The sequence below is a fragment of the Fukomys damarensis genome, unplaced genomic scaffold (genome assembly GCF_012274545.1).
Source record: "Fukomys damarensis isolate Sample0158 unplaced genomic scaffold, DMR_v1.0_HiC HiC_scaffold_1, whole genome shotgun sequence".
NCBI lineage: Eukaryota > Metazoa > Chordata > Mammalia > Rodentia > Bathyergidae > Fukomys > Fukomys damarensis.
In genome coordinates, this window is record NW_022900913.1 from 57716853 (window position 1) to 57737160 (window position 20308).

Here is a 20308-nt window from a genome sequence, read left to right on the forward strand (position 1 = left end):
CAAAAAAAAAAAAAAAAAAAAAAAAAAAAAAGAAGAAGAAGAAAGCAAGCAGTGCTGAAAAGCAGTCAAAGGGAAGAAACAAAAACAGAGCCATATGTCACCCACATTCCAAGCAGTACAGACACTACAGCAAATATCAGGAAGCCCAAATATCAGGAAAGCTCCTCCAGGGGAAATAAATTTAACCACTATACCACCACAAAGCTCCCCAACTACATAGTGTGCCATGAAGAAGGTAGAAGACAACAACATACAATACGCCCCAGATCAAGAGTTGTGAAGAAGCTGTATGATACTGATATGGCCAAGGTTAACAGTCTAATAGGGCCTGTTTAAGAAAAGATGGCATATTTCCAATTGGCTTCAGATCATGAAATTCTGGATGTCGCAACAAAACTAGGCCCATTTAAATGAATCTAGCTGGCTGTAATTCTAAATATATGTATTTTTCCATAAAAAATTAACTAATACTTATTTTGCTACTTTCCCAGGATTATAGAAATTATACCATGACATAAAACAAGTAGTTTTTTTGACCAACTGAGGTTATAGGATTGTGCTATTAATTATCTGGTGGTATATGAGATTGTTTCTCCCAAAAGGATTAAGACCTGTGTAGCCAATTATCTAGCTATCTTAACAAGTTAACACCTTAAACTTCAGTTATTTTTATAACCTAATATTTTTCCCCAGAATTCCATCTTTAACTTTTACTTGGCCAGTGTTGGAAAAGCTTTTGTCTCATTTATTATACATTGATCTGTTGTCTTAGTATTATTGTAAACTTGTACCTTTCACTAGTATTTTATCATGACAAGCAGGGCCATTTAAGGTTTTTATTTCTTAAGAGCTATAAGATGTACCCACTACAGGAAATTTTCCTTAAGTAGACACTATAGCTGACCCCTTTTGTCCAGTTTACTGTCAGGCTATAAGTGGCACAGGCTTCTTGCTTCCCCATAATGTGGTGTACAAGGAGTCTGATCAAAGCCTATCTGACTTGTATGGGCATGTTGGATGGCATGTGGGTGAACACAGCCTCTTTCCAATGGCTGCAGCAGAGACCTAACTCCTGGTTCTGTGTAGCTGCAGGGCCCTGATTGAGATAACATTGCAGCTGAGGACAGTGTGGCTCTGAACAAATTCCTTCCCCTGAATTAAGGCCTCCCCCTACTGACCTGATGGGTTACTGGTTAATTATGACCTGGTTTTGGTCTCCCTTTGTTCCTTCTACAGGAATGCCTTATCCCATTGCCAGATGCCTCACACACTATCACCAGATATCTCACAGAAACCCTGTCCTATTTCTTCCCAGGCTTGCGTAATCAATAAATACTGGAGGTCTTGGGAGCCTGGAGTCTTTGCTGCCAGCTCAGGTAGACTGTCCCCCAGAACCTTATTTTCTGTTTAAATATTGTATCAGTGTCTTTCTTTCACCTTCTGGCTTATCACCTTGTCAGAAGATCAGGCTCAGGGCCAGGGTACCCAATATTGTACCATGTATTTGTAATCTTGGGACATATCAGACCTCAATTCTTACATGTTTTTTATGTGTTGCAGCTGGTACTACAGAGGTGGTCCTTCCCTTAGTACAATTCTTACTTCCAAGACTACCTGACTTACTCATAGTTCTCTGCTTTCTTGTCTATATACAGTGATAAAAATATCCTATGCTTTAAATACAGGTATATATTGAAGAAAATAAAATGCACACATATTAACAGGTCCCCACTTTTTAAAGTCACTTTATTTTTGTCTCTAGATGAGCTTTTGCATATTTTTAACATTCACTGAGTATTCTCATGAACACATGATTTTTTTCACAACTATTTCCATGAACTGAAACTTGTTTTTCCCTCTACGTAATGTGTCACAGCTTGGCTAATAAAAACAACGAGCTAGGACTTTATTCTGTCAGCCCTGTGCCAGACATTGTGCAAAAGTTCTCGCTTTTCAGAAACTATATGATGGTTCAAACTTACCCTGATATCTTCATTCTACAAGACAAATCAGCTATCCTTTAAGAATTCTTGGTTTAGGGGCCAGGGATTTAGCTCAGTGGTTCAGTGGCCTGCCTCGCAAGTGCAAGGACCCGAGTTCGATTCCCAAGTACCAAAAAAAAGAATTCTTGGTTTATTTGGAACTCAAACAACCACAGAATTCATACACCTGTGTCACAGTATGTACAATAAGTACTTGCTAAAAAATGAACAAGCCAGATGTGGTGGTACATGCCTGTCATCCAAGCACTCAGAAGGCTAAGGCAGGGGAACTGCTATGAGTTCAAGACCATTCTAAACTAGTGAGATCTTGTCTCAAAAAAAGGCATTACACACCAAAATCTAAGCATTAGGAGTGCATGTAAGAATGACCGATGATGGACAAAAGTGGTAATATAGAGTTCAGCTTTAGGGCTGCGGATTTAGCTCAGTGGTGTAGTCACCGCCTCACAACACAAGGTTCCAAGTTCAATCCCCAGCAACAAAATACATACATACATAATACATACATACATAAAGTACAACTTCAAAAATTTATGTTTGTCAATTTTTTAACATGTCCTGGCACCCTTTCCTTATAATACGAGGTTTTGTTGACTATTATAAATATTTACTACACTGTGACACAAAAACTCATTCTGTAGGAGTCACTACAGGACACCTCAAAAAAAAAAAGGCAGTAATTTTCTAATAAAATTGAAACAAAGGTAAAAACTACTTGTGTGACCACCATTCAAGAGAAGCCTGACATATGTTATAAACAGAAAAACATTCTTTTTTCAAATTTAAGTCTCAAAGTCATTAATGAAAAGAGCAGACATTTGGAGTAGCAGGTACTGTTTGCAAACTGATCTATTTCTTGATCTTGTGGGTAACTCCACATGGCACAATCCGAGGTCAAATGCAACACCGATTTCATATTTTAAATGTACAGTAGCCCATTCTATTTAATAAACAAACAACCAATTCATATCTGGCTAATCTTCTATTTTCATGCAAAAACAATTTTCTTTATATATCTCTATTATAGACAGCCAAGTCAGGTAAAATATTATAAGCAGTCAGACAGAGCTGAGCCCTCAGAAAGTCAGGACAAAAGGTAAAAACACTACAATTGGCCAGAGCCATATCAACCTCAGGCTAGGCCTCAAGATAACAACAAAAGGAATAGGCCTAAATACTTCCTCAAGTGATAACATCTGGTCTGGTGAAGTCTAGATAGGCATCAGTTGCCTAAGTGGGTCACCAAGACCCCCACATCCATCACCTACCTGAGAAGTTCTTTGTTTTTTCCATGTACTCTTACTACATGACTTGCTTCCCCCATTGGGTCACTATTACCTAAGTAACTATACCTGTAACTTTACTGATCATAGTTATAAAACACATAGTACCTACATGGGTTTTGATCTATGAAACTTCCCTATGAAGTGGGATCCCCAGCTACCCAAAAGGGACCCCTCCTGCCTCAGGAAATAGCTCCTCAATATATTTTCCAATTCTTAATCTCTGTTGTTTCTAGAAATCATTCTTCAATTTTAGAGAACATGAACTTGGCACATTAGACATCTGATAGGTTGAGAGTCATAATATTTCTCTTGTATCATTTAGAGGTCCTATTTCACCTCCTGTAACACCTCTGCTGTGCACACTTACCTCCGAAGTTTTGCTGGTTCAATGAAAACCCATCCTGGGGAAATGACACAGTGGACATTGCAAAATTTGTTGTAGTCCTATAAAATCAAAATAATTAATAAAAACAAACTGTTGAGTAGAAAGAAAAAAACTCTTTAAGAGCTTTCCAAATCAGACCTTTTTTTAAACTACACCATTCCAATGTTTGTTAGTATCAATTTGTTATCAATTATGATTCAAATGACTATAAAAATGAAGGACAGAGCTGAAAAAATCTAATGGGTGAATTCAAGTGTAGAAACAATCTAAACTGAAAGTCTGAAAGCAAATTTACTATCTGTCAGGTAATAATGGGATAAAAGAGAAAATAGTACTGAATAATGTAGTTTGACAATCTAAATCTTCAAACACAGCTTGTTGTTATAGTTTTGTATATAAGTGTTAGTTTTAGGTATAAGTGAAAGTCACTAATAAGAAATTTCTCAGATATTAATTTATCATTATTGTATTCGCAGCAGACAAAGAAAAGGCAAAAGTACAAAAAGAAAGAAGCTGAAAGCAAAAGAAGGGTAATGCGGAATTTGTAATTGTGATTCTCCACCTTTAGATAATTACAAGTTTATTGAAGAAAGACAAACAGCAATTTTTAACCTAATTTACTGCATTAATGCAATCAAGACACCTTCACTTTAGCGGGGTGTGATGGCACATGACTGTAATCCCAGCACTTGGGAGGCTGAGGCAAAAGGATCGCTGTGAGTTTGAGACCAACTTGGGCTACACAGTGAGTTCCACATCAGTCTTAACTACACAGTGAGACCCTGTCTCAAAAATCAACAACAACAAAAAGACACCTTATTTTTTAAAAATAGCTTTTTGTGCACTAGTCTTAAACACTTAAATCCTAAGCAAGAATAATAAACTGAGCATTCTCTCCTGTCCAAAAACAAAAGTGATCAATGTAATTTATCCTAAAAATTGAAATGAAACCACTCATACAGAATGATAATTTCCATGAAAGAACTAGGAAACAATATTGACCATTTCCTAAAGTATAATTCTTTGAAAACAACAAGCTGATCAAAAATAAAATAAAGGCATAGTATAAATCAATAAGATAATTTTTTTCTTGAATTGCAATTTAAGATCTAAGTCTAAAAATACAGCAAAGCTTTATCCAAATCATTTTAAATAGTTACTTTTAGCAGACAAGACTGCATATAATCTAAACATCCAACTACAGATGAATGATTAAACATGTTATGGAATAGAGTTAGTACAGGTAGCACAATTGGGTGGGAGGCTACAACCCCTCCACCAACTTGAATTTGCGCAATACTGAAGGGCCAATCCTCCTTCCATTGTTCTGGGAGAAGTAGAAAATAACAAAGTCTGACAAAATCTCTGAGACTCCAGGCCAGAGCACAAGCCTGTTGGAACTCTTGACCTGACCTTCAATAATCGTTTCCCATTTGCTAAAGGTTCATAAATATGGATTGCATCTCATGTATGTAACTGAATCAGAGTGTACACTGAACACATATGCATGTTATGATGCTGCTGAGATGACTCAGTGTCAGGGGAGCTGAGAGGATCTGAGCATAGTTCCAAAAGTAATGCCTGAGGACACCTACCTGACCTTCATAGACAGCAGGAAGTTAATTTTAATTAATGCAGGTCCCATTTTAACTTGGTCTTAAATACCTAGCATAAAAGTACAACTAAAAGAGATATAAAAACAATATCACAGTACTAAAAGCTAGATATAAAAAGGGGCTCCAATCATTGACCCCTTCTGGCAGTTTCCAACCATACCAGTAGCTGACCACAGTTACGGTTCAATGAGAAAAAATTATGGTAAAAGCTATAAAACCTCACTAAGAGTTTTTAAGTTCTTTAGTTAAAATTGTCCTTCAAAACCACCAAATTATTTGCCTTCTTATAGCCAAAACTAGAGAAAGATACATGGTTACAAGGTAGGAGTATCAAGGGGCCAGGGATTTAGCTCAGTGGCTCCACTGCTTGACTCACAGGCACAAGGTCCTTAGTTCAATCCCCAATACAAACAACAACAACAACAAAACAACACAGGAGTATCAAAATAACGACAAACCTGCAAACTTACCCTGTCTGTATCAATGGTCTAGAAGTGTGTTTTACTGGTATAATCATTTGGCTTCTATCTTTGTCCCTTCCCTAAGATTAAAAGATGTCATACAATATATGAAGGCCTTGACTAACTATATACTCAATGGGCCTTAAACACCACCTCAACAGGTCTCTCTCCTAAATAAATAAGTAAAGTTAATGAGACAAGCTATCCTTCAAAAATTGGATGGCATTAGACATCCTAACAGCAGCACATTGGGATACTTGCGCAACTGTAAAATCTAAACATTATGTATACATTCCTGATACGTCTGCTTATATCTCTATGGCTGTTAAAGATAGTAAAGCACAGGTTAAGGCCACATCAGATTCTAAAATCCCCTGGGACTTCTCCTTACGCTCTTTGTGAGAGGCTATAACTGGCTCTCCCAGTGAAAACAGAAGAGCCAGTTGTTGGCTGTATTCACAACAGCCTTGTTGATCCTATTATTTGGCCCACGTATACTTAACTGTTTCTTTGGCCTTGTCTCCTCCAGACTTAAAGCTATATAACCACCCATGACAAGAACAACTGATGTCCATCAAGGGCCTTTACATAGATAGACCTTCTGAAAAGTATCTCAGACTACCAATCACAACTATGACCCTCTTCAACCTGAAGTAGCTGGAACAGTCGTCACCCATTCCCCCCTCACAGCAGTTCAGGATACCTCTTTAGAAGGGAGAATGTTATAGACAGCTAAGTTAGATAGAAAGGTAATGCGCAGTCAGACAGGGCTAAGCCCTGAGAAAGTCAAAACAAAAGGTAAAAACAATACAACTATGGCCAGCGACACATCAGATGGAGGCTAGGCTTTAAGATAACGTCAAAAGGACCTTTTCATCACACATCATATTAAAAAGATACACATACTTGAATGCTTGCAAAACAGTAATTTTTCTGCTTTATCAAACACATCCTTAAGTGAAACTGTTTTGGTTTTTTTTAACTGCTAGTACATGTGAAAAACAAGATGATTGCCAATATTTTTTGGTGCCACTGCCCTGATTCCTAGTAAAGCTCCAGCAATTTAACCATCATTAGTTTATACTGGCAGTGCAAAGGTAAACACCATGAAAAGTGACAATAATGTTACTATCATTACAGTAACAAATAGTTTAGACCTAACAGGCGCTCTAAAAGAAAACTTAGGGAATGCTAGACTTTACTTTGAGAAACACTGTTTTTAAAAGAACTGAAAGAATAAAGTCTTGAAGTATAGGAGGGAGGTGCATTGTCTAATTTAGTAAACTCTACAAATTCTTCCTTTATGTTGTGCTGTAAGTTTGTTCTTTCAGTAATATTAATAGACAGAATTAACTTAATCTGACTCAATCTTTCTTATGAAATGAAACTAATTTAGAACATTTGTAAAATAATATATACTTATGCTACTAAAGGTAATTATTAAAAAATATACAATTTTATAAACCAAAAAAAACCTCACAATATAATGAAGCAAAAAATGTGTGCACTTACTGTAACACACCTCGATTTTGTTCTGTTTCATCTTGAGGTTGCTAAGAAGAAAAACAGTTTTTTATTTTTCCAATTGATAAATGCTATTCTAATGCAACAGGCTAAAAACTGGCATTTAAGATTATTCTTGTGTCACTCTCAGATTCCTTGTTACAGTAAAATATATATCAAATTTACCATCTTACCTATTTTTAAATGTACAAGTTACTGCATTAATTCACACTATGGTGAAACTATTACCATGATTTGTCTCTAGGACTTTCCATCTTCTGAAACTGAAACTCAATACAGGCTAAACATAAAATACCCATTACCTTTGCCCCTCACCCATGGCAACCACCATTCTATTTTGTGTCTCTAAGAATAGTATATGAGTGTAACCAGCACTGCAAAATTAAACTTTTTTTTTTTTCCTTTAGAGACAAGTGGCATCTTCAAACTTCCTTCAGCCGCATCTAAACTGTACGCCTACTTCTCCTCAGCCCAGATGAATGGGCAGAATATGTAGTTGCTGACAACATCTGGTAATACAGGTAGCACAATGGGAGCTTGAAGGCCACTCCCTTTTACCACTTGAATTTGGACAACAACCAAAGCCAATCCTCCTTCCATTGTTCTGAAAGAAGCAGAAAATACAGTAAGTCCCCAACTTATGAGTTCCACTCTGTGACATTTGTTAAGTCAGGTTCATTCGTAAGTCTGCCAAAGTAAGTCTTATACACCTCTGACACAAATATACAATATACATTGCTTTGTGCTTCCTAGCAGTCCCCTCCACATCACCAATGCTCTTCCTCTTGTTTCATCTTCATCCTGGACTCTGAGCACCGTACTTCTGTACACCATTATACTATATATAGTAAGCATATGGCAGCACAACTGTTGACAATGTCTGGCAGATACATGAGCTGGTTCCTCAATTTGTTTGCATCTATGAACGTTTGTAACGAGAGGTCCATTTGTATCTGTTAAAGTTTGCAACTTGAATGTTTGAAAGTCTGGGACTTACTGTACAATAACAAAGACTTGGGAAATCTCTTAGGCTCCAGGCACATATGTGTTAGCTCTCCTCTCCTAACCTTCAGTAATCTTTTTCCCATTCTAGCCTTATTAAAGATTAATAAATATGGACTGCATCTCATACAAGTAATTTGATTAGATTCTGTGAATTTTGGGACACACATGCTGGCTGAAAGCCCCTGAGATGAGTAAATACCCCAGCAATCATTCCTGTCAATCTTTCCTAGACACTCAATGAGAGGAATTCACTTCTTTTTCAAATCCAAAAGCCTGATTTATCTGTGTGCTGTGATTTTTATTTTCCTATCGCCCTGACACCCCTTTTCTCTTCATGCCATCCTTTTTGTTTCTGCTGGCACAGACCTGCCCTGAGGAAATCTTCCTATTATTTGAAACAAATGTAGCTGCTTTTTAACAGTGGGTGTACACTTGCAATTTTTTGCTTGTCATACACAAGAGCCTATCTGTTGGATCCAGCATGTGCTATCAAAAGTCCAGATTCACATCTTTAGGGAAAAGAGGTCTTGTCCAGGGAGGGATGAAACAAGCCTGGACAAATCTATTTCACTGTTTCCCCTCCCCTATTGTTCCTTGCCTCTCCTACTGTTCCTTGTTACAAAAGACTTTTAACACACCTGTATAATACCGAGATGGTTATTTGGGTGATGAGGACCCTCCAATCTCCTTTAGGGTAGCTCTGAATAAATCCTTTTTCCTTTTTACCAAAATAAACAGCCCCCTTTGATTTGGTCAACAAAGAGCAAACTAACCTGAGCAAAATAGACCTAAGATGATCAAACAATATTTCATTTTTTGATTAGCTTATTTCATATAGGACATACAGTGGGACCTCAGTTCATGAATGCTTTCGTTTGCAAACAATCTGATTTGCAAACAGAGGCTTCTGGCCAAAATTTTGTGTGCAAACTCTGCATCAAGTAATGAACATGATGAACATGAACATGAACATGGCCATCTTTTCCAAAATTGTAGAACAAATTAAAAAAAAAAAAGAACAAAGCATTCTTACATTGGGAACAAAATAGACCAGGTATAGATTGTGGTTAACAATTAACCTGTCTTTTCAGTTAAAGAAGATTTCAATTCTGGGAACGGAGTTTGAGTACAAGTCACTCTAGCCTCAGCTGCTGTGTTATCCCATTATTCCCTGTCAAACAATTATCTTATAGATAGCCTTTGATTATAGGACCAGAAATATCTACTCTTTATTGAGGGTTCTCCAAAGAAACAAAACCAACAGGATATGTATATACAGAAAAAGTGATCTATTATAAGGTGATGACAATTATGGGTTCTAATCCCAAATCTGCCCTGTAGGCTGTCAGGTTTGAGATTCACAGAGCCAAAAGTGCATTACAATCCAAAGGCTGGCGAACACAACCAGAATAGCAGATGATACAGAAAAAGCCTGAAGACCAGCCTTCAAATATCCAGAAGAGCTGGGGATTCAGATGAGGTACAAAGGCAGTTTTTTGAAAAATTCTCTCTCCCTGGAAAAAGCAGGTCTTTTTGTTCAATTCAGGCCTTCAAAGCACTGGATGAATCCCACCCACAAGATGGACGGCAATCTGTTTTACTTAGGACCACTGATTTAAAAGTTAATCTCATCCAAAACAACCTTAGAGAATGTCTGACCAATTACCTGGATATTCCATAGCTGAGCCAAGCTGACACACAAAATTAACTATCACATATACTATTTTGATAGATTCAATGTTTCTAATTATCTGTCCAGATATAACACTAAACTCTCCAAAGAAATTTTATCCACATTAAATTTTAAAACTGCTTGCTATATATAGCACATGTAAAAAAAGAAAAAAACTAGAAAAGGTATTGGAAAACCCCCAAAATAATATGAAATTATTTTCCCATATTTTAAAAAAATTAGTATGGTATACATTAAACCAAAGATCCCCAATTTCTTCCTGTTTATCCTTAAAGTAGCATATTATTTCTAAAATGCTCTTTTTTGAGGTTGAAATGTCATTTGGTATCTGAGTAGTTAGGCAGAATTTATTCAGAAATCTGGTTTGTCATAAAGATGTACTTTTCCTTTAAATAAGTGGGGTCTTTTGGGGAGTTTTTTTGTTTTTGTTTGTTTTTAGTACCAGGGATCTAACTCAGGACCATGCACTTCTGAGGTAGGTGCTGTGCCACTGAGCTAAATCCCTAGCCCTTTCAGAGCTTTCCACTTCTATAGATGATAAGATCAGATTCTCTTACATAAACTTCAAAGTGTTTACTGTCATAGGATAAAAGTAAAAAGCAGGGGCCAGGATTTAGCTCAGTGGTGTCACCACCTGCCTCACAAGAACAAGGACCTGAGTTCAATCCCTGGTACCAAAAAAAAAAAAGGCAGGGAAAAGTAGGTGAAAGTAACATGTCAATTTAGAAAATACTAAAATTTGTTACAGATGTTTCAACACTGTTACACTAATTTTTACTGTAGGTGGAAAAGCAAATGGGTATAAGGGAAAGTCAAATAATGTATCTAGTTTTCCAGTGAAAGTGAAAAAGTGAGACAAACATTAAATACTTCATTTATTCTTCTCATTCCAATTTCACAACAAACCCATAATTACCATGTCTTAGTTATTTCTTCCTTACTAGGAAAAAATACCCAATACCTACAAGTTAAAGGAAGAAAGGTTTATTTTAGCTCAGTTTGTAGAGTTTTCAGTCCACTGTTGGCTGACTCCAAGGCAGGGTGCCATGGCAGAGGGTGGGCACAGGGGAGAAACAACCTATTCCAGGTTAAGCAGGAAGCAGCAAGCAGCAGCCTGCCTTCTCTTTGGTCCCTTACATTCCATTCCCAATACAAGCCTCTTGATTGGTATCACCCACACCCAGGTTGGGCCTTCCATTACCTACACCTAACTGTGCTAAACCAATTCATAAACCCTAGATCTAGCCACCTCCCAAAAGCCACACCTATAAGCCCATGTGGCTTTGGGGGGACATCTAGATACAAGCCATAAGACACTAGATAACTTATCTACTATCTGCTGATAAACTCTGAGAGACACATTTATTAACTCTTAAAGTCCTCTCAATAAATTCATTAACTCTTCAATAATCCAGGCAATTGTTCTCACTGACGGATCACTAGAAATTACTTGGGAGGATTTAAAAAACTGAATATTCCCAGGTTCTACCCAGGTACAGATCTGGGAATTCTTATTTTTAAAAAGTAACCCAAAGCAGTTTGATAGTATTCAGAACCATTTTCTGAGGTGCAACTGAGGGCCTGGTACAATAATTACATGGCAAGTACTAATAAAGCATATGGAAAAATGTTTCTCATTTTACAGTTACTGTGGTAATTAACTGTGGTGTCAAAATGAATTAAAAAAAAAAAAAACACCTAGCTGATTGGTTTAGCATAGTTCAGAGCATGACTGAATAGATTTCCTGAAAAGGGAAGACCCACCCTCAGGTATGAGCGGAACTAACCAAATGCTTATATCCTGGATGTAATAAAAAGGGAAAGAAGTCTTGCTTCCTTTTCTTGGGAGGAGCTCCAGGCTTCCCCATTTCCTTTGGATGTCCACTTACAGGCAGACTTTCAGCCTGGACTCTTCTGCCTTTCAGCACAGATCCTTTGTTTCCCGATATAGCCTCACACCTGGCTCTGCAGTGAGCTGCAGGCCTAGACTTTTGACTGGATCCTTCAGATCTCTAGTACACAGATGGCCTTTTTGCATTCCTCTACACCTGACTCTACGGGTAGCCTATACTGACTGATACAGTTATTGAAGATAGAGGGAAAATGTTTTTTTTTTTCTTCACAGAGTTGTAAAACATATTATTAGAGCCAAATGTAAGTATCAGTTCTAAAAAACTTGGTGATTTGTTTTCTCTTCTTATCAAAGAAAACCATGTGATTAACCTTCCTGGCTATAATATTACATAGTCTTTCAGAGTCACTCTGGAACTGATCTCAGTTTTGTTAAGTACGTATCTCTGGATGGCTAACAAAATTATGCCAAAGTTCTAACTGACATATGTAATATATCTTACTTTTCTCTATAGTGCTTGCATATAAACGAAACAAAAATTGTTAAGTTATGTGTGTACCTATATTCACACATAACCTAGCAGCCCACATCTCAAATTATACCACACAGCTTTGTCTTCTTCATAAATTTAAAATGACTTCTGACATGAAATGAAGATAAAAATCACATTATCATATCCTATTTTTAACCTCTGTTCTTCTCATTTTCACAAGTCGGCCAGAAAAAGAAAGCCATAAGGGAAGGGGGTATCTTAAAACAACTAGCCCTTATAATATAGTTATTTGAGGCAACGTGGAAATCTGACAAAGTAGCTATAATAATTCAAGAAAGAAAAGATGCAATAGCAAATGGCAATGCTAAGGTAGACATATAAGCCAAAAGGGCCATTAAACAGAAACTTTAGATGATTATACCCAGGCCCTGTAAAGGTTATAAATGTGTTAGTATGGGTTTGTACTTTTCTGGATGGCCTGAGGCCTTCCCTATAAAAACAAAGCGGGCTTCAGAGATGTGCAAGATTTTATTTTTAAAAATTCCAAGGTTTGGTCTGCCTCTCTCCATAGTCAGTGACAATGGGTGCCAGCATTTGTAACAGAGGTTGTACATGATCTAGCTAAACTGTTATACTGCTTATTGACCTCAGAGTTCTTGTAAGGCTTAAAAAAAAAAGATGAATTGTAAGGTAAATATTGTCAGATAACACCGGGTTATAAGTTGATCGGCTCCCTTTGGTCTTCTTTAAAATAAGAGATACCCCAAGTCATACTGGGTTCTCCCCATATGAGGTCCTGTTTGGAAGGCCATCCTGTATCTTGAGAGACTTTATAAAATTCCACAGACTCTGACTCCAGTAGACAACACACTCAAGGCCCTGCTCTCACCACACCAGGAGCCGGTGAGTCCACGCAAGGCTGAAGAATGAGAACTGCAATCAAGATATGGACTCTTACATTGTGTCAAACTGTTATGAGCTATTATGCTTTTGAATTAAGAGTTTATGAGCCTACAGATGATTGAAATGTGACCTTCATGTGCTCTGGGGATCCTAATCCCAAACTTATCTGTCTAAAGAGATGCCTTTACGAATTGCTATGACCCCTTAGCTAAAAATTTAAGTATAATGATGAATCAAGGATTTGATTCTACCTAAAGCCAGTGGGGAATGTGGGACTGTATAACTTTGTAATTTTAAGTAAATTCCTAGTCTCAACTGTGATTAGTGTAAATTAGCAGGTGAACCTTTAGAAGTTCTGGGTGAACAGATAAGATTGTTTCACTCCTTGTCTGCCAGGAAGGAATGTTTTTAAAACCTTGGGACATACTGTAAGCATATTGAGTATAGATTCCCACCCTGCCTTATCCCTTTATAAAAAGGACCTCAGCCCCTGAGCTGGCTCCTCTCAGAGCTACTTGGCTCTGGGAGTGCCTCTGGCCAGACTAATAAAGGTCAACTAAAAAAAAAAAAAAAAAAAAAAAAAAAATAAAAAAAAAAAAAAAAAAAAAAAAAAAAAAAAAAAAAAAAAAAAAAAAAAAAAAAAAAAACTAGCAAAGAAACAGAGGTAAAAACTGACAGGAAAAGAAACAAAGAAAAATACTAGACAAAAAGAATTATAAATAGTAATTTACCACCTTAAGAAACAATATTTCTGGTTTTTTTTGTTTTATTTTTGGCACTGGTGATTGAACTTGGGACTACTGCACTTGCGAGGCAGGAGGCAGAACCACTGAGCTAAATCCCCAGCTCTCCATTTCTGGTTTTTTAATACACATTCAGCCAACATGCTACATACCTGTAATACTGAATCCTCACTAAGAATTGGCATCACTTTATTTTTATTCATTTGCTCTTGTGAATCCTCTCTGAGTTTGCATCCAAGCTGAATCTCAGGAGAAGATGTGTCTAGAATGAAATATAATCATCAATTTGCACTAGTTTTATTGATCAGCTCTGAGAATGGCTCAGTGACATTCAAATGACAATGCAAAATGTCATTAAAAGTCATTTTGTAACTGGGTACAATGACGCATACCTATAATATAAGCTAGTGGTAAAGTGCCTCTTGGTTCAATCCTCAATATCACCAAAAAATAAATAATCATCCTGTAGGGTATAAGAGGTAAGTATGTTCAGATGAGTTCATGAGAATAGAGCCCTCAAAATGGGACTAGTATCCATATGAAAAGGAAAGACTAGAGCTCTCTCTCTTGTGAGCACACAGCAATTTGACAGTCATCTGCCAAGTCAGAAAGAAGGTAATCATCAAGAAATGAATCTTTGCGGGCGTGGTGGCGCATGCCTGTAATCCCAGCACTCAGGAGGCTGAGGCAGGAAGATCACTGTGAGTTCGAGACCAGCCTGGGCTACACAGTGAGCTCGAGGTCAATCTCAACTACATAGTGAGACCCTGTCTCAAAAAAAAAAAAACAACAACAACAACAGCAGCAAAGAAAGAAATGAATCTTGAGTTGGGTGTGGTGATGCACGCTTGTAAATCCTAGCATTTGGGAGGCTGAGGCAAGAGGATCACTCCAAATTTGAGGCCATCTTGGGCTACACAGTGAGTTCAAGCCTGAACTATATAGCGAGACCCTGTCTCAATAAAAAGCAAACACTATGAAAAAAAAAAGAACTGAATCTCTCAGCAGCACCTTGATCTTGCACTTCCTAGCTTCCATAACTCAGAAAATAAGTGTGAGTGTGTGTGTGTGTGTGTGTGTGTACCTGAGAATATATGACAACAGTGGGATTTTAGACAGATTATGCATTACCTAGTAATAATGAAGTAATTGGTTAACCATTTGAAAAACTACAGCCTTTCCTTTCCCATATGCCAGACTATTTCAAACACATTCAAGATATAAATGTAAAATATGTAAGTATAATAAATGAAAATTTTTTAAAAACGTATCTTATGCTTTTAAAGTAGGTAAAATATTTTTGTTTGACAAAAATGAAGAAAACTTTAGAAAAACAGACTACACTATATAAACACTTAAAATTTCTTCACAATAAAATATCATTCATAACATTAAAAGATAACCAGAAAATTAGTGTATCTACAATAAACCGTGACACAAGTTTGCTATCTTTAATACATAAAATGATTCTATAAGTCAATAACAAAATGAAAATACTTAGGAAAGATGCAGGTAATTCAAATTTTAAAAACTATAAATAATATATTGATATATATGAATATGTCCTTTGTTGGACACAGAGAGTAAAAAGCCATCTTTTTAGGGGCCATATATATTAAAAGCTGCCATGCTTATACCCCTTAATAGCAAATCTTCTTGCAGATGGTTATTCTATGGTAATAATCAAAAAAGTAAGCAACCATACAAGTATTAGGATAGTGATATTTGTAACAGTAGTGAAAAACATCATAAATATCATTAAGTCATTATATAAGATACAATCATAGAATGGTACAAGCAATTTTAAAAGTTGAGGTAGACTCCTTTGGTCCTTCATGCAGAACTGGTACCTTTTTTATACAACAGCAACTAGGGAGAATATGCCACTTGCCATGGCAATGGAAAGCCCAATGAAGGAGTAAAGATTGAGAACCATTTTACTAATCTGATGATGGTGGAACAGGATGGTTCTGTGATGCAGCTTAAAGTTGAGAGGCACACATGACTTAGTAAATTCATGAAAGCCTACTGTAAATAGGGTTGACATCCAAGCCGTCAATCAATGAAAGATGCACACCTGAACTGGGACACGTAGAGGATAAAGATGCAAATGAACACCAGTAGCAAACAGGAAGTGTTTACTTAAAAGAAAATTTGCTACTTTACTACAGAACACTACTGTTATCAACTAAGAATGAATTCTCAATTAAAATCAACTATTTACAAAAAAAGAAAAAAGAAACCAATTCACTGGGGATTTAGCTCAGCGGTTCAGTGGCCTGCCTGGCAAGCGCAAGGCCCCGAGTTGAAAAAAAAAAAAAAAAAAAAAAAAAAAAGAAAGAAAGCAACTATTTGGCTGGGTGTGGTGGTACATGCCTATAATCCCATCACTCTAGGAGCCTGAAGCAGGAAGAAGATGAGTTCAAACCCAGACTGGTCAATTTAATGAGACTGTCTCAAAGTAAAAAATAATGCTGGGCATGGTGACACACATCAGTAATCCCAGCACTTGGGAGGCTAAAGCAGGAGGATTGGTGTGAGTTTGAGGCCAGCCTGGGCTACATAGTCAAACCATATGTAAAAAAAAAATTTTTAATTAAATTCTAAAATAATTAAAAGAGTTGGTGATATGGCTCAGTGCAAAGTCCCTGGGTCATATACTTAATATCCCCTCTCCCTAAAAAAAGCAATTTGGTTGTACCACATCCTGACAATTACAGTATAAATTTCTCTACAATAGTTTTCGTTTTCCCCTGCCCCAATCCTTTATTATGTATAAAGTAACTGATGTATATATAAAGCATAATGTTTTTCCTAACTAAATAGCCAATGTGTACTTTGATCAAAAACAGGTGGAGCTGGTGTATTAGGCAGCTTTCTCATGGAGACCTAATATCCAACACCCACAACTTACAATGTGCTGGCTCCAATTAGAGACATCATGGCAGAACAAAGATGCTTAGTGCTTGACATTCTGGAAGAAGAACAAGGTGAGTGCCAGAGCAGAAGGGGTGAGGAACCAGGCACAGACCCCCAAGGCCAGGCCTACAAGACCCACCCCAATATAGATAGAAGTGGGTTCCACCAATCTACAGGATAGATTCCAAAGCTAATTGTTATGGTATAGATTAAAAATGTCCCCCAAAGGTCTCACACTCATAGGTGGAGCTTGTGGGAAGGAACTGATTCATGAGTGTGCTATATTTACATCAGTGGAATCATCTAGTGGTGAGTTTAGCAGCTGAGTGTGTTGTTGAAAGCCAGAAAAGGCAAGTTACTGGAGGACAGTATATCTCCCTCCCTGGCTCCTTATTTCTCTCTGTTGCCATGACATGAGCAGTTTTCATCCTCAACAAGACCTTCTGCCATGTTGCTTTCTGCATTTGAAACTTCTAAAACATGAGCCAATATAAACCTCCTCCTTTAAGTTGTGAGTGTTCAGTATTTTGACCAAGCAATTAAAAACTAAGACACCAATTTGAAACTCAACCTTAACTGCTACATTTCATCCTTTTTCAACCTGCCACACAAACATATCTCAAACTATACCTAATTTTCAAATAAAGACAACAGTAAATTCATAATTCCACCTAATAAAACACAACTATCCTGCATACTGGAAAAGCAATAATCCCTTTCCCAAAGGATCGATAGTTTCAGCCTTTCCCAAAAATCCAGTCTCTTCTGAGATTCAAGGCAAATGCTTAGCCCTGAACTTCTTTAGAATCAAAATCAAGTTACACAGGAGATGGGGATTCAGCTCAGTGGTTCCAGTGCCTGCCTTGCAAGTGCAAGGGCCCAAGTTCAATTCCTAAAAAAAAAAAAAAAAAAAAAAAAAAAATGAAGTTATATAAAGCCAAGATACAATGGCACAGGATGGCACAGGACAAATATTCCCATTCCAAAAGGGATGAATAGGGGGATAGAAAAGAATCAGACCAAAGCAACACTGAAAACCAGCAGGGCAAACATTAAGTGCCAGGGTCTAGCCTTGGCGAGGGTTCAGGTCCTGAGGAGGAGGGTTAGAGTCGGCTCTTGTGAAGGAATGAGACACACTCTGTAGGTATGAGGTAGTGTGCTGTTGGGGCATGAGAGGACGGGCAGCCAAAGTGCTGACCCTGAGCCCTGGAATGCTTGTTCTCACTGGAGCACAGGAGACCCGAAGGTGACGTGCTGGAGCCAAATCCCTTGATCTACAAACAACCCCCTGAACTCTGTGTTTGCTCTTGTTCCCAGTTTACACTCCCTTCTTGTCATAAACAGATGTTGTCTTATCTTGATGTTATATTCTTAGCTTAAACAGTGTATATCTGCCTGTTGATTCTTGTGACTGATTGTTTATCTTACCCATGCCTCCTTGTGATTGGGATTTATTACCAATCGCTGAGATCATGCTTGAGTGTGTGGCCTTGAAACTAGTATACAACACCCGGCGTTAGAAATAAACTGTGCCATTAGCCATCAGCTTTTGGTCATTCATTGTGTCCGCGGTGGTCTCCCCGAGTCCCCTCCTCTAGAAGGAGACCTCAACAGTATGCCTTCTGAACATTGGAGGACTTCTTTATTTATATTATATAGTAAAGGTTACATACGGAAATTGGCATACATTTACAATTTCTAGATAAAAACTTTTAAGATCATTTTTCCAATAAACTACAGCACATACCTATTTTATTATTGTTATTTCTGGGAACATTTTATCTATTCCTCAGCTATCATTAATCAAACAATTTCCTAGTAAAAGTGTAAATGAAAGCAAAATCAAAAGAATAATCCAAGCTTGCCACCATTTTTCAAAGTTCATACATCTATTTCAGCTACAATGATAAGACTGTGGCCAACTTTTAGCAGGTCACTAGGTTTTAATAAAGAACTACTGTGGTTACTCAACTTCTTGGTTAAACTTTTATTTTATATAGTCAGAAAGCAAGGATTTTGCACTTGATAAGCCTTTCTATAATAACTATTCAGCTGCCTGGCAATAGTATTTACTTGTTCTTTAGTGTGTAGACATCACTGTGTTCCTGAACATTTCATTCTTTCTGCAAAGGGCTAATCTTACTTACTTTTCATCTTCCCATACCATTCTAACTTTATCTATGTAAGCCCCAGTGTAGGAAACGGGGGTTGCCTCGTGGCCATGTGATCGCTCTACCACAAATCTTTGAGCACCTCTCTGGGATTTTTATAAGTAGGAAGAAAACTGGGGTTGGGGGGCTATTTTAGAGTGAAATCCTCAATTACTGAAAAACTGGAAAACCCTTCAAAGAAAGTCCCTGGATCAGGGGTAGTGCTTAGGGATTCTATGACTGACACAACTGACACACATTTTTCGAAAGTAGCTTGTACAGATTTTTTTCATTAAAACCAAATTTCCGTAACTACAATTCAGCCAATCAAAAGTGCAAGCAAAAATAAAAGCTGGAGCAATGCTTACAACCCGAGGCCGGTCATTGCTAGAACTTTGTCAAGCAGCAATAGAGGAACCATGGGCATCACCATTGCTCTGGCTTTTATTTTTTAGCTTGAAGGTCTGAAGTTCAGTTTGTGTTGATTTTATTGCTTGAATCAGTTGTCTGAAGATGACTGGAAGACAAAAAATTAGTATTAATATAATGGGCAGGCTGATGCCTAGGTTGATAAGCATGGAAACAAAGGATTTTTCCAGTAATTGCAGAATTTATAGAGCCCAAAAAGGAAGGTGCAATATCTTCTGCTGAAGAGGTTTGAATCTGAGCCTGACTAATAAATCTTATTTGTTGATGTAAGTGATCTATATCCATAGTTACCTGAGACTTATTCCAAACACCTTTAAGGTGGGCTTGTACCTGTTTCCAAGATACCTGTGTGGAATTATAAGATAAGGGAGTAACGCAAATCCATTTATAATTAGCATGGCAGACAGAAGCAAGGCAAACTTTTAAGTTTTGGATCTGATTCCCTACAAATAGAACTGTTTCTTCTAAGATTATCTATAATCTCCTGAGTTGCTAGCGCTAAGGAAACATTTTTTGTCAAATCACTCACATGGTTAGCAGTGTGGATTTCTTTTACTAATCTACAGATGAAGCAGTTAAGGCTCCTATAATACCTACCAATGCAGTGATTCCTAAAATCAGAGCTGTCACGATTTTAGGTTGACAAAGATTTTAGGTTGAGAAAGAGAGGAGGAAATAATATCTAAAGCATGCAATCTAGGATTATCATACCATTTTTCAGTAAGATTGACAGGTAATATAACATAAGGAAGTTGGCAACAATGATAAATGTATGTAAATTAAAAGAAGAATTCAGGCAGTCGGTCAGAATATAATCTTGACACTGTATAGCATAAGTGTGATTTA

General features: G+C 37.3%; 1 protein-coding gene across 2 annotated transcripts in view; it reads right to left on the reverse strand.

Annotated features, from left to right (window-relative positions):
- Positions 1-20308, reverse strand: part of Ankrd31 (ankyrin repeat domain 31) — a 199337-nt gene that overhangs the window by 160043 nt on the left and 18986 nt on the right. For both annotated transcript variants that reach the window (XM_010635160.2, XM_019209194.2), the window contains exons 3-5: positions 14117-14226; positions 7264-7304; positions 3657-3733 (exon numbers count right to left, since the gene is read on the reverse strand). In XM_010635160.2, the coding sequence (XP_010633462.1) occupies positions 3657-3733; positions 7264-7304; positions 14117-14226 (228 nt within the window). The remainder of the gene's footprint in view (positions 1-3656; positions 3734-7263; positions 7305-14116; positions 14227-20308) is intronic.